At 53.0% G+C, this 14192-nt stretch overlaps 2 protein-coding genes across 3 annotated transcripts in view; one reads left to right on the top strand and one right to left on the bottom strand.

Annotated features, from left to right (window-relative positions):
* Positions 1–4648, top strand: part of ARL6IP4 (ADP-ribosylation factor-like 6 interacting protein 4) — a 5236-nt gene extending 588 nt beyond the window's left edge. The window contains 5 exon segments of the mRNA XM_009880269.1: positions 1414–1608; positions 1973–2311; positions 2759–2876; positions 4309–4378; positions 4592–4648. Of these exon segments, the coding sequence (XP_009878571.1) occupies positions 1419–1608; positions 1973–2311; positions 2759–2876; positions 4309–4378; positions 4592–4648 (774 nt within the window). The 5' untranslated portion in view covers positions 1414–1418.
* Positions 4649–9953: 5305 nt separating this feature from the next.
* Positions 9954–14192, bottom strand: part of PITPNM2 (phosphatidylinositol transfer protein, membrane-associated 2) — a 66987-nt gene continuing 62748 nt past the window's right edge. For both annotated transcript variants that reach the window (XM_009880267.1, XM_009880268.1), the window contains 6 exons: positions 13655–13771; positions 13128–13276; positions 12287–12436; positions 12015–12198; positions 10580–10708; positions 9954–10298 (listed from right to left, as the gene is read on the bottom strand). In XM_009880267.1, the coding sequence (XP_009878569.1) occupies positions 9954–10298; positions 10580–10708; positions 12015–12198; positions 12287–12436; positions 13128–13276; positions 13655–13771 (1074 nt within the window). The remainder of the gene's footprint in view (positions 10299–10579; positions 10709–12014; positions 12199–12286; positions 12437–13127; positions 13277–13654; positions 13772–14192) is intronic.

The raw sequence follows: 14192 nt of genomic DNA, 5'->3' as shown, positions 1-14192 counted from the left end.
CCAGGGCTGAGCTGGGTGGGCAGGAGGAGCCGCCCTGCTGTGGCCACGAACCTGGTGGCAGAGCGGAGGCGAGACCCCAGCTTTGGGGTGCGACCCCAGTTTTGGGGTGCGACCAGCCCAGGGTGCTACGGTGATGGATTCGGGGCTCGTCCCCATCCCGCAGAGTCGCCCCGGACTTGTCGGGATGCTCCTGTCTGCACCCAACTCCGCATCCATGGACCCTGTTGGCACCGTTGTGTAAAAGAGGGTCCTGCTGCCACGTCCATGGATGGAGTGGACCTGAGACCCAAATGCCGTCCTGCCAGCGAGGCCCTGGTGTGAGGGACGGCTGCTGGAGGTGTGTCGATGACGGACTCCCATCCTCAGAAACTTCCCTGCCCGTCCTTAATTGTTTTGGGTTGTTTTTTTTTTTTTTGTCTGATTGAAATTTCCATCTGGAAATCAATCAAAGGTCTGATTCACTTGGGAGCGAATCGCCGCTTGGGAACGTCAAGGTGGTAAACATGCAATTAATTAAATGCAGTAGTTGGAAGGTGGCTGTGAGAAAGCGTTTCCCAGATACTGCTCTGCCGATGGTGCCAGTTTGTTTTTTAAATTAATGAGAGCATATATCATGCCGTCTCTGGCCTGTGGCTGCTGGCAGCCGGGCAGGCTGATGGACGGGGATGCCAGCTCAATGCATAATCTGTTTTCTAAAAGCAAATCGGAATATTAAAAATTCATTCCTCCCCTTGGCTTGTGCCTGCTCTTGGCATTTTAAATAATGAGGTGATTGACTCCATGTTTGGCCTGGGGAGGACGTTTCATTCTGCTGACTGTCGCAGCAGCATCGATCACACTTTGCTGGCATCTGTTGGTGGGTGCAGTGTCCTCCCGATGGCTCCCAGTGCCGTGGGGTGGCCCGTGGCTGCCGGGGGGTCGGCCGTGAGGCACGGTGTTGCCTGCAAATGTGTTTCAGGCCCCTCCACGCCTGCCCGCGGTGAGGATCAGCCCGATTCTCTCCTGGTCATCATATCTAAGGACAAACATGAGAAGTGTGGGAAAAACCTGGCGGAGGTGTTTCCTGGTGGAAAACCTGCTTGGGGACAGTTGTCTCAAGGTGGGCAAGGGCTGCCTGGGGACGGCAGAGCTGTCCTTGCGTGGCCCCAGCTTTCCGCTGAAGGCTTTGTTTTGTGGGTTGGTGACATTCAGTTTGGCCACGGCTGTGTGATGGGTAACCCTGACCTACCCCTGCGCACTGGGAGCTCAGCGAGAGCGGGTGTGAGCAGAGAGGAGTTTAACAGGAGCAGGTCTTCCAGGGCTGGTTGTCTCAGGGTTGGATTTGAGGTTTTTGGGGCTGCCGGTTGCATTGACGCTGAGTGAGGGTGGTCTCCCTCATAGTGCTGATGTAACCTTTTCCCTCCAGGGGCTGATGCACAATGGCCCACAGCCAGTCTCGGAAGCGATCGCGAAGCAGGAGCAAAAGCAATTCTCGGAGCAGACAGGAGAAAAAGGAGAAGAAAAGGAGGAAAAGCAGCAAGGACTCACACCAGGGCAGCAGCTCTCCTCCGAGGAAGCGGACCTCTGGGTCTCACAAACACAAGTCAAGCTCAGCAGCAGCTAAGGAAGGTAGGGGAAAGGCCCATGACCCCACATTTCCACCATGTTTCCCTGGGGCAGGTGCACAGAGAGGGCCCAGCTGGGAGGAGAGGGTCCCTGCTGTCAGATAAATCGGTGTCTGTTGCTTTGCTGTGCACTTTGTGCCCATTTTAGTGTCGTTCTGACAAGTGCAGAGCCCTACAACCCCTACGCGTGCTGGTCTGGCAGTGCAGCACTGCATACTGTGATGTGTGTGGTGTCGGCACAGAGGGGTCTTTGACCCGGTGTTTGGGGGCTTTGCTGTTCAGGCAAGAAAGAAACCAGGCTGGAAGGGGGATGACCAGCTGCCGCAGGGCCAGAGCTGCTCCACTCAACCCCTTCTTATGTATTGCAGAAAAGAAGAAGGAAGGAAAGGACAAAAAGAAGAGGAAGGCAAGTACCTCTTCCTCTCAGACATCATCTTCATCCACCAGCTCCTCCTCATCTTCGTCTTCCTCCAGCTCCTCTTCTGATGACTCCAGTGACAGTGACTCCAAAACAAAGAAGAGTCGACACAGCAAAAAAAAGCGAGTGAAACAGAAAGACAAAAAGAAGAAGAAGAAGAAGAGAATAAAGAAGAAATCAAAAAAGAAGTCAAAGGAAAGAGCTAAGGAGGAGAAAGCCAAGGAAGAAGTGATGCCTGGCCCCTCACTGGAGCAGTGGCAGAAGGAGTCACTCACCTGCTGAAGCCAGGGCACACAAATGTCCACTGGGGAAAGACGCTTGCATGTCTCCCTTCCTGGGACCCACAGGAGGTGTCTGGGGGAAGCAGGGCTGTGTAAGGGAGGAGCTCCAGGCTCTCCTCCTTCCTACCTACTGTGGCCGCCTTCGAGCCACACCAATAAGCATAAGGAGCCACATTCAGAGGTTCATTTGTGAAGTGTTTAGATGTAGGTCGTAGATGTGAGCGGGGAACAAAGGTGCCCAATGGAAGGTCGTGGTCAGCAGTAACACACTGGCAAAGCTGGTACCGGCTTTGGGACATGAAGTGGCCCTTCCTTTGCGTGGTTCATCACTGAACCCTGAGTGCTGCTGGGAGACTGGGGTGGCATGTGTGTCTGTTCACTGCAGATGTAGTGCTGTGCCCCTCGGCCAGGAGCCACCCCCACGAGCATGGTTCTGACCAACTGATGCATTCTAGTTTTGACAGATGAACAAAAATCCCGAATCCAGGCTATGAAGCCAATGACAAAGGAAGAATGGGACGCGAGGCAGAGTGTCATAAGGAGAGTCGTGGATCCCGAAACGGGGAGAACCAGGTATGAGCCCAGCGGAAGAGGGAGACGGGTTGTCCATCCCTATCCATGCTGTGTGGGTTGGAGTCCTGGAGGATGCTGGTCCGTGGCACTGCGGTGCCATGCGTGGACCCAGGTCCCCTTCAGCAGAAAAGGCCTGAGCCGCTCCCTTGCAGATTCCCTCCCATCAGACCTGGTGTAACTTACCCAGAAAATGATGTGCTTGTCACCAAATTACCTAATTGTGCTGGGGCTCCATGCAAGGGGTGCAGGGCTGCGTCCCAGCCGGGAACTGTGGGATGCAGACACCAGAGCACCCTGCTGCCCAAGGCAGAAGCTTTGTTCCTTGCGCTGTGAAGGGTTCAGCTTCTTCCCATTAAATGGGACTCTGCAACCGGGGGCAGAACAGCAACCAGAGGGATGACTGGCACCTGCTCACCCCACTGCTTCATGCACTTGCCTTTCACCTCCGAAGTGCACACACTCTCAGCCCCGGTTAGCACCCAGGTGCAAGTGAGGGGGGAGTGTGTGTGCCCCTTGGGGTTACAGGCAACAATCAAACCAAAGTTCGTTTAGCTGCCAAACAGAAATGACCCAGTTTTTAATAAACTGCATCTTCTCAGCAAGCAGAAAACATCATGCTGAAGAGAATCGGGTATGACAAGTCCAGTCTTAAAATAGAAGGCAGCCTGCGGGGCTCAGGGAGGTGTGGAACAAAGGTCGGTTCCCCGTAAGGCATATAATGAAGACAATTAAATTTCTGTTCATGTTTGGACGTTTGAGCCGTTTCCGACACTGCTTGGAATTTGCTCAGCAAGGTGCTCCCTGGTCTGGCTGCCGTTCAGGCCCAAACTGGCCCCTGTTTCTGAATGGCTCTGCAGTTTCCTGGGGCAGCCAGGACCAAACTCTGTGTGAAAAAGGAGGAGGTTTTGCAGGTGTTGGGGCCGTTGCTGTTGACAGCGAAGCCTCTGCAGACGGTGGGGTGGCAAGAGATGCTTTTATCGCAAGTGTTTTCTCCTACCCTGTGCAAGCGTGACTAGCTCTGCACACCGCAGACAGTGCCCACAGCCTGGGACAGACAGCTGGCCCATGCGGGGGGATGCTGATGTCTCAGGGCACCACACCTGTCCTTGCTGCAGCGTGGTGACGTTAATCCCACAAGAGCAATGGAAAAGCCTGCCGTGCTATTTAAGCTTGATAAAGCCAGAAAAAGTCACATAATGCAACTTCAGGGGTAGGTCGTTGCTGGCCTTGCCTAGCGGTGCATCAGGCCAGCACCTGCTCCCAGGCACGTACTGCTGTGAGGGAGCTGGTGGCTGCGTGCCTGAACTGGGGCACAACCACAGCCCTCGGGGAGGCGGGAGGGGGCCAGCACCTTTTTTGGCTAGGAATCAGCATTGCTGGTAGGAACTTGCCAGTAACCCTCACGACTCATGGTCCTGTGCTTATCTTCTAGGCTTATTAAGGGAGATGGAGAAGTACTAGAAGAAATCGTCAGCAAGGAGAGACACAAGGAGATTAACAAGGTAGTGGGGACTTAGCACCAGCATGAGCTGCTGGTGGGTGGGTGCAGGTGTGGAGCTGCTGCACCCAGAGGCGTTGTCTTGCCTCCCTGGGGACCTGACTCTACCAGGGCAAGCCGAGCCCTGGCACAGCTCCACAGGGGCCCCTGTGGGTGGGTTCTGGTGGTCCTTCATCTGTGGGCAGTGCTGTGAGTGCCCGTGTCTCTCCCTTTGCAGCAAGCCACCCGGGGGGACGGGCTGGCCTTTCAGGCGAGGACGGGGATGCTGCAGTGAGCATGCGGGCACCAGCCGTGCTGGGAGCCTGTCCTGCTGCCGCTGCCAGCCCAGGTGTGAGCCTCTGTCTCTGGACCATGCAGACAGCACCGCATCAGGATGCTTCCCCAGAGGCAGTTTCCAGCTGCTCTGTAAGTTATTGACTGGGAAGGAGAGCGACTTCAATGGTTCATCTGCCAGTAAACAGCTTCTCCCCTCCCTCTCCTGCCTGGGGCCAGCATGGCCGTAATGCACTTGGACCTGCTTGCCCCGTTACCCCTTTCAAGGCCGGAGGAGCTCAGCACGACCCAGGGGACAGGCGCGCTGGTGCTGAGCACCTGGAGGCGCTGCTGTCCCTCAGCTCTGGGGTTTCATGGCCGGGAGCCAACACTGCAGCCAGGACAGGGTATGCGCTGGGGCTGCAAAATACACAGCTGGCTGCCGCTTCTTCCCTTCGGGGGCTGCTCTTGGCCCCTTCCTTGCTGGATCTGCGTGCCTCGTGCTTACCTGGTGCTGCAGGCTCGTGGGCCCTTCCCACTCACCCACCCGCTCAGAGAGGAGCAGCTGTGCCGCTGCATGGCTTCGCTCAGGCTGCAGCTCTCCCCTGCACCTTCAAATGCCCCCCTCGGCTGTGCCCCAGGGGCTTTACTCAGCCTTGGGGCAGCTTCGTCTCATCTGGTGGCACTGGGGGGAGCACAAGCCCGGCCAGCAGCACGGGGGTGCAGGCACGTGTGCTTTGCAGAGGGGTGGCTTTACCTTGCTGCCTGTTCCTGCATGCGACTCGTGTCCCTTCCTTGCAGCGCAGGCCCCAGGCAGCGTTAGGGCTCCAGGCTTCTCGGGGCCCGTGCCCATGGCCGCTGCGAAGCAAACACTTGGCCTTTCCCCCACTGCAAAGTCCATAAATCTACAAACTGTTTAAAAAAAAAAAAAACCAAACCAAAAACCAAAAAAAAGGACAAATGGGTTAAAGGACAGATGGGTCCTGCAGGACTGATCTGTGCGGAGGGTTTCCATGTTTGTTCATCGCTGTAACCCCATTAAACTGGCGCCTGCTCACATCTTGGCGTTTGTGACTTGTCTGTTTCTAGAGTCTCCCAAAAAAAGCAGACAGAGAAGAGCCTTCCCGTTTCTTTAATCTGTGTAACTCACAATGATACTGTACACAAAGCACACCCAGGCATTGGAACGATGCACTAACAGCAAGGAGGAGAAGGAAGTTGTACAGAAGGTTTGTCACACACAAGCGAGTCATCGGCACGGTACTGTACACACAGGGGCGTACCCAGCGCGGCTGCCGGCGCCCTCGGGCATGCCCTCTGGTGGTTCCCCACACACGCGTCTGTTACCCCTAAAGCAATTTTTTATAAATAAAATATAACTAACATCGTTGGAATATAAAATTGACAGTCGAGGGTATCAACAGGCAGAGGGTGCTGAGGACAGGGAGGGGACCGTAAGGCTTCTAGAACTAATAGGAAATGCAGCAAACGGTGGCGATACCTGAAGAAGGGGCTGCTACAGCAAGCACGGCGGCTGCTGGGCGGAGCGGGAGTTTGTTAGTAACCCTTTGGCTAGTTACTGCTCTCGGCTCGCGTGTCGGACACTGTAAACGTTTTTGGTATTAGAATTTCGCCTCATCTGCCTAAATGATCTAGCAAACCCAGGAAAACAACTCGGAGGGAATGCATGGGCTCCTCTGTTTTTTAAACTTTAAAGGGACAGCGTCAGGTAGAAAGTCTAGCCCAATAGCGCAGTAATACAAAAAGCTGCTTTTTATAAAAAATCTGAGCTCCACAGCAGAATTTGATTCCCATGGAAACAATTTAAAAAAACAGACCAAACCAAAAAAAAAACCCAAAAACCCACAACGACTTGAGGCAGCCTGCGCAGCGCGGGCCGTATTGTGCTAGTGTGTGAGAAGAGGACGTGGGCTGCAGCAGAAGCAGCGCGACTCGCCCGTCGCACCGATGGCTGCCCAGACAACGGCGCTAGGGAGGAGTACAAGAAACTTCGTGTTCTTTTGTTTTGAAGCAAACAAGTTGTTTGTAATAAAGGTAAGTTAGGGCTGTAACCTGACAGTGCCCCTTTAGTAAGTATGGAATATACATTCATCTTTCCCTCACTGCATCCAAACGGATCCTCTTCCATTCACGTGGAAAGGCATCGGGTCACATGCATTGCTCTCCAAAACAGCTCGGAACAAACAGGTTATAAACACAGAGTTAAACTATTGCTATTGTTCTTTGAGTGAGTAGCACGTTGATCTTTGCTTCAGATAGATGAGTGCCAGATGGGGGCGGCTGAGGATCGATTGATGTAGACTATGACGGACTGAATCGGTGGAGAAAAACTTATTGGCATATTTCCTGGTAACTACACCCACCTCATCTGGTATTATTGCAGCAATAAAGGTCCTGCTCTCCAATTGCTTCTCCGCGTTGGATCCGTACAATGGCAACAGATGGGGGGCCAGGGAAAGGACCCGGGCAAGTTTCAAGAAGCTCAACAAAGGATGAGGACGGAGGTGCTGTGATTGTCAGTCTAACTGGTTAGTAGCTGATTAAAACATGGAGTGATGGAGAGGTGAGTATAATATTGCACTTCTGCATTCATTGACAGTTACATTAAACTTGGTCCATAAAATAATTGCTTTGTACATAATGCCTGAAACAAAAAAGCTACATTTTTAAATATTAATAAACCCTGAAGGTTCCAGTCCCTCCAGACATTTTTTTTCCTCTACATAAATAAATAACTTTCAATTTTATATATCCACTTCTTATGTTGAACATTTACATTCGCCTCTGTTTTACACTATCTACACATAAGAAAATGTGAACATCTCGTCAGCATTGGAAAATGTACAGATTACGCCTTGGTTGTGGGCTTGGAGGAAAGTTGAATTTTGCAAAGGCCATATCCAAATTTGCAGAAATTATTTTGTGATGTGGTTTGGTGACTTCGCAGGATGGATTGTGGCTTGGCTTCCTACTCGGATGGCATCTGTTTGACAGAACATTCGACTAGCAAAAAGCTGGGACAATTCACATTGGTTTTAAACCCAGTCAGCTCTGGATGTACATTCAGAGAGAGCTAAGCTGAGTCGGCAGAAAGGGAAGTCAGTTTTCGGTAACAAAAGTCATCAGATACATTCTGGAATTGAGTAATTATCAAAGAGAAGTGGTTAAACCTTTTGCAGTCAGGCTGCAAGACGTGGGAGATGCACTGGGCGGCAGGCGGGCAGTTGAGTTTGAGCTCTCCCCCGGCTCAGACGCCATCGGCAGCTCAGCACTGTCCCTCCTCTGCCTCCGCTTCGACCCTCCAGCGCCACGAACACATGAGATCTACCTTGGATGTCTGATGAGTTAGATTTGCCTACCGTGGCCCAGAGCCAATTAGCAGAGCAGTGTTCACAGTGCTGTGTGTCTCAGTGCGGCCGTCCTGCACTTCATATTCAAACAGTTAATAAAATGAAGCAGCCAGTCTAAAAAATTCTTTGTTATAAAGAAGATCCTCATAAGTAGAAAGTGATATAAAGACGGTAAGGTGTGGTGGGGGAAAGCAGGGTTACACATAGTCGGGGAGCTCGGTAGGACTATAAAATCTCCACGTGAAGAGGCCAACTGGAGTCTGTAAATGGGCACCCCAGAGCCCCCGGGGTGGATGCCCCTCCGCCCCGGGAGGTGTGTGCAAGGAGGGAACCGGGCCCTGCGCCGGGGCTGACCCGGGAGGGACAGGACTAAGGGGCTTTTTGGCAAGCCCTCGCTCTAGGCACTGTTCTCCTCCGCTGCTGCGGAGCGATGCACCCCTGTTCCTGTACCACGCACCGCACGCATCTCGGTGTCAGCGGGGATGCCAGCCAGCAGCGAGCGCTTCGCCCTGCGCGCCGGCAGCTCCCCTCTGCCACGCACCCAGCCCCGGCTCGCTCCAGCAGCGCACAAACCATCAGCTCAGGCACATCCACTGAGAAACACACCAGGAAAATTAAGATATGGCCTTTTCTTAAGCTTGCCTGACATTGTTGGCACACTTCCTTACAATCTCCTTACTGCTGGAAAAACTTCTGCACAGAATTTTTTTTTTTTTTAAATATATACATATACATATATATATGTGTGTGTGCATATGTATATGCATATATGTATATATATACACACACACACCCTGGCTTAGCAATATTTCATTGTCATGCACTACAAACAGTTAGGTGTAGCTACATGAGATGGTAACAGGTTTCCATTCTAAAAATCATCAGTGCAAAAAACAATGAGGTTTTACAGTTCAGTAACTACAGGTAAAAGAAGCGAGTCTAGTTCCCATGAAAGCTGCTACTGAACTTGGAGAGAACCTGGGAAGAAGAAGAAAACGTCTCAGAGGTGGGTGTTGAGAGAGTCAGACCCTGCATTTGGATGAGAAGAACTGCAATGCGATCTATCTGCTGAGTGCTTTCAGCTGCTTCCAAATATATGGTGGTTACTTTTGGAAATAATACAGAGCGAGAGTATTTGGAGACTTTAACAGCAAATTAAGTGTCTGAGGTTTGTAACAGCTCAAACAAAATAGCTTGTATTCCTCTTTTAATAGGTCAACACATTAAATTCCATCGGCTTCTAAAAGGTCTCTTTAAAAAAATAACAGTAATAACAATAACGACCCCACTTTCTTGGGCATGAATCTGCCGACATTCTGCCTCTACCAACAGCATCGATACATCTTTATGCTCTGCCACTGCACGTACTCCTTGAGAAAGTGGCTGAACTTGAAGCTCTTTGTACAGGTAAAGCTCTCGGTTGCTCTGCCTGGCACAGCCCACGACAAATCCCTCGCTCGGGGCCATCTGTGCCAGGGAAACAGCGTGCTTAGTGAACCCCAAACCCACCCCGTGCCGGCACCGGCAGAGCACCTCCGTCTGACTCCTGGGACAACCAAGAACAAGTTCCCCCAGCCTCATCCCCTGTCCTGTGGCTCTGAGGACAGCTCTCGGTCACGCGTATCGGAGCGATGGCTAACAAGGCGAGGAGGCACGTATTTACAGTCACTAAACCTGGATAAGAGAAGGAGGCAGGAGAGAGCGCGATCTCGACCTGGAGACTTTTCCCCCCCAGTTTCCAGCTGTTCCTTGGGCTCATGCCGCACAAACCTGACGCTCCCGCTGCAAGGCCTGCACATTCTGCGTGGGAAACATCCCATCTCTTCCCAGAATACCATGATGTTATTAGAGTAGCACCATATTTACCCTTCCAGCCCGTAACGCCAGCCTCGTCCCTCTTTCCTTTCGTTTTCTCCTCTGGTGGCTGCAGCCGACAAGTTGCTGGCACTGGCCTGGCTACTTCTGCCCCAAGAGGCCAGACTCCAGCCGGGATGCCGCGCTCCGGCCCCAGCACCCTGTGGCAATGCTCATGCTTCTTTGGCTGCGTTCCCTGTCCCTCTCCTTGTCGCTGTCGGACTGGCTCTGGGTGCGCTCGGGGCGGTGGCCAGCGCTGCTGCCGGTGGCCGAAGGCTGGGAGGAGATGGTCCGCAGCAGGTGATTCCTCTTGCGCAGGAACTCGGTCTGGCTGGGCAGCCCAAAGCTGCCTTTCCGCAGCGCCATGCGCGTGGTGTTCTTGGCAGGGCGTGAGCGGTGGTTGTACTCCAGCTGGGCCAGGTGGGCCGCGTACCCCTCCGTGATGAACTGCGAGACAAGAGGGATGAGAACGGGCGTTAAGAGGGATGGGACACATTTCCCTGATAGCCACTGGGAGCCAAATGGGTTTGCTGTGCCAGGTTCTCCAGGGTGATGTGCAAGACATGGAACCACTCGGATAGATGTGATGGGTCCTGGTCTGTGGGACAGTTCCCGTCCTCTTGGCGAACACTAGCTCAGTCACCAGTCTTAAGATGACCGAATTGCCACCACCCTCCCATGGGAGGCCCTTGGCAGCACCTCCAGGGCTCAGACAAGCTGGCTCCTACCTGACACTGGCTCTGCAGCTTCTTGGTGGGCCGGCCAACGATGTAGATGTGCGTGGGCGGGAGGCTGATGGAGCTGTACACAGAGATGTCCTTAGTAGATCCATATGCCGCATGGATCCTCATGTGGAGCTGTGGGGTGAGAAAGCAACATATGGGCGCCCAGTGCCCAACAGGCAGGGCTTTTTGGTTTTTTTGGGTTTTTTTTGTTGTTGTTGTTGTTTTTTTTTTTTTTAAAAAATAGCATTTGTGGGACTCTCAGGTCAATAACTTATATAAGTTCCCAACTGGACAATGCACCGCTGTGCAAAGTGCTAATTAACAGAGCTGAGGATGTTCACAGGCCAGAACAAGACGAGTAACACCACTACGAAAGCAGATCTCCGCTTGCTGATCCACAGCCTTTCCTTGAGGTCTGCGGGGGGCAGGGATGCCGCACACTTCACCGCCTGCTTGTCACGGGGAGAGAGGAGCTGTTTGCAACCCCCCAGCGCGGTAATCATGAGCGAGGAGCGTTCCCCTGCACCAGCCGTGCTCTTGCATGCAATTCTGCTGTTTAACTCTGCCAGGCAGAGGGAGAAGGGGCAGGCAGCAAAATAGGCTGCTTTTCAGGGATTCGTCTGCCTCCAACTCCGAGCAGAGAGCAGCTCCTGGCCAACCCCTTCCTTAGTGGGCTGAAGCAGCGGCTGGCAGGGATGATGCGGACACTGGTGCCACCACAGACCAGCCGGCTTTGCCCCCGGAGCCGCAGACAGGCCAGGGAGACGGAAAGGAAATCTCTGCGCCTGGTCACAAACTTGCCCTTCTGGAGGACAAGGCAGAGCAGGCAGCAAGTAAGGGGCAGCTGCTCCCACCACTGTGACTCAGGCCAAAACATTAAGTCCAAGACAGTTAATGAGGGGCTTTCCCCGCTATTCAAGGCAGGACACAAGTGCTGGGGACACCAGCAGTCCCTTCAATTGCCAGACAAGAGAAAACCTCGTTTTATCTGGAGCTTTTCTGAGGCTCTGGGCTGAGTGACGTTAAGACCTCCCTGGGGTCAAACACTTGGGAAGATGCTCTGTGGAGTCTCCCGTGAAGGCTGGGTGGTGCGAGGCCGTTTCGGCAGCAGCTCCATGCCCTCTCAGACCTGCTGGTTACACCACGGGCAGCCAGAAAGGCACCAAACAGGTGAAAAAAGTGCACTGCTGCCTCTGTTTTCATTAGGCATTTGGTGTTGGAAGGACCAGTGATGAAATGGAGCAGCGCAGAGCAGAGATGACACAATTTAACAGCGTAGACACTTTTGTAGAGCAATAAAAGGATGAAAATAAAATGAACACATTAATCTTCCACTGCAGGTCACATCGCTGCCAAGAGACTGGTGCTGACAGGGGCAATTGGACGAGGAGCAATCTAAACCCGTGCTATGATCGTATTTCAGCAGACCCAGACTTACATCCGTGATGAGGGATTTCAGGAAGTTGGCCTTGTGCCGCAGCGGGTCGTGAACGAGCCCATCGCAGAAGGAGACGATCCCATGGGGGAAGTTGTGCTGTGCTAACCATGCCACCACCCTCTGCTTCTGCATGTCGGGGCGGCCTGTGACATAGATAATGAGGTAGCCGAGGTCTTGCCAGTGCCTAGAGGGAAAGCCACAAGTCAATGGATTGCAGACCTACAGCAACACTAGGGTAAAACACAGGAACTGCCCCAGCCCCGGCCGCTGACCTTACAACATCGACTGCTCCGGCGCGGACTTTGGGGTCGCTGCCCATGATGGATACACTGGCTGCGAAGGAGCCGTCGATGCTGAACACCACAAACTCCGTCCCCTTTGGCAGGACCGTGATGTAGCTGTCTGCGTACGTGTGGTCGCCCCTGAAAGGGATGCAGGGACTTATAGGCATCAAGATATTCAGAAGGCATCACCAAGTCCTGCAGTGCAGTACAAGCCCAAAGCAGCCCCCAAATGTGGCCCAAAGGGTCTAACAGCAATGCCACCCGCAGTTACAGTGGTGACGGGCACTGCATGAGGGCCTCTGTGTTGAAGTGGGGATGGAAATAGTACTCTAGAGCCCTGGTATCTGTGACTCAAAAAAATACCTCCAGAAAACCATTGCTGGGATCACCACTGAGAAAATGCTCCCTTCCTTGCTCCTCCCGGAGCTCAACACCAGCTACTGGAGGTGAGCTGGAGCCCCTGGGTTGTGAAGTATCATGAGTACAAAGTTCTGTCCCTCAGGGACAAGTTTATGGTCTTTAAAATATGCTCAACTGTGCAGTTTTGCAGATGACCGTGAGGCCATACGTCTGTGGTGCAGAAGGCGGGCGCCTGCAACGGCAGCTCAATTACCATGCTGTTGATGACACAGGAGTCAGAAGGAAACATGGATCTTCCTCTTACAGCTGTAGAGTACAAATGGCTTTGTCCCTGGTTGCTGGCAAACCTGGCTCTGAACCCACCCAACGAGCAGAGCTGCCCCTCTACGGAGGGACCACATTCTACAGTCATCAAATGCCTCATTTGTTCCTCTTGCAAGCTGAGCCCCGGCACCCCAAGGTACCTCACCTGACCACCATCTTGACGGGGTACACGCCAATGCCCAGGCGCCGGTTCTCAGGGATGACGTAAGAAATCCTGCCACTGCTGTTGCTGATCTCCGTGTCAAAGTAAACCCACTCTCCTGACGGTGGCTGGGTCATAATGTGGATGTCCACCTGGGAAGACAGCAAGGCTGGGTCAACAATAGCATGAGAGACACAGACGAGTAGAACAAGCCAAGCATGGGGACCTTCCACCCAAGCCCCTCTGGAGGGCTGGGTCCTGCTTCCACCCTCTGCACTTCAAAGATGTGAGCTGAGCAGCACCCAAACATCAGGATGCTGGGACGAAACCCAGTCTTGGTGGTGAAGACCTCCATGATGAATCCTGTTCCTCGTAGGAGGCACCACACAAGTGTGTGTGGGGGAACCTGGCCAAGACGCAAGAGTGGCAAACCCTGTCAGGAACCAAGGGAGCACCGACCAGAACCGCCTCTCTCCCTGTCCCCCACACTTTTCACCACACGGTGCGCAACCCCATAGCAGACACAGTACCTTTTCTCCTGTAAGTGTGACCATATCTAACGGACCATACATAAACCTTCCAGTTAAGGTCTGGGGCCCATCTTCATTAGCGATGGTGTCATTTATCCTGTGGTTGGCTGTGACGTTCTGCACAAGTCAAGAGGGAAAGGAAAAAAACCAACCAAACGTAAAGAAAAACATTTGCAGCGATGGACAGCCTCCCAGGGAAATGCCAAATATAACAGGACAAACTGGAGCCTGGGTTCCTCTGTGCCATTCCGCCCCTCCCCTCCACCCACAGCTCTCAGCTTTAGAAAAGAATGTGACCTGTGGCAGAGGTGAGACTCTGTGCCCCGCACTGATGGGGTGGATTGGAGCGTACATGGCTGAAAAGCCAATTTCAAGGCCAGTTTGTATGTGCAATGCTGATACTGTCTATTAACTCTTACACTTTGGATTTAAGATGCAATACAAACAGCTGCCAGAGAAATTTGCTGACATTGTTTCAGCTCTAGCAGAGAATTGCCCTCTTTCGGGAATTGGAGACATTTACTGGGAGCAAAGGGCA

The sequence above is a fragment of the Charadrius vociferus genome, unplaced genomic scaffold, assembly GCF_000708025.1.
Source record: "Charadrius vociferus isolate BGI_N301 unplaced genomic scaffold, ASM70802v2 scaffold332, whole genome shotgun sequence".
NCBI lineage: Eukaryota > Metazoa > Chordata > Aves > Charadriiformes > Charadriidae > Charadrius > Charadrius vociferus.
This window is presented reverse-complemented; position numbering and strand designations above follow the sequence as displayed.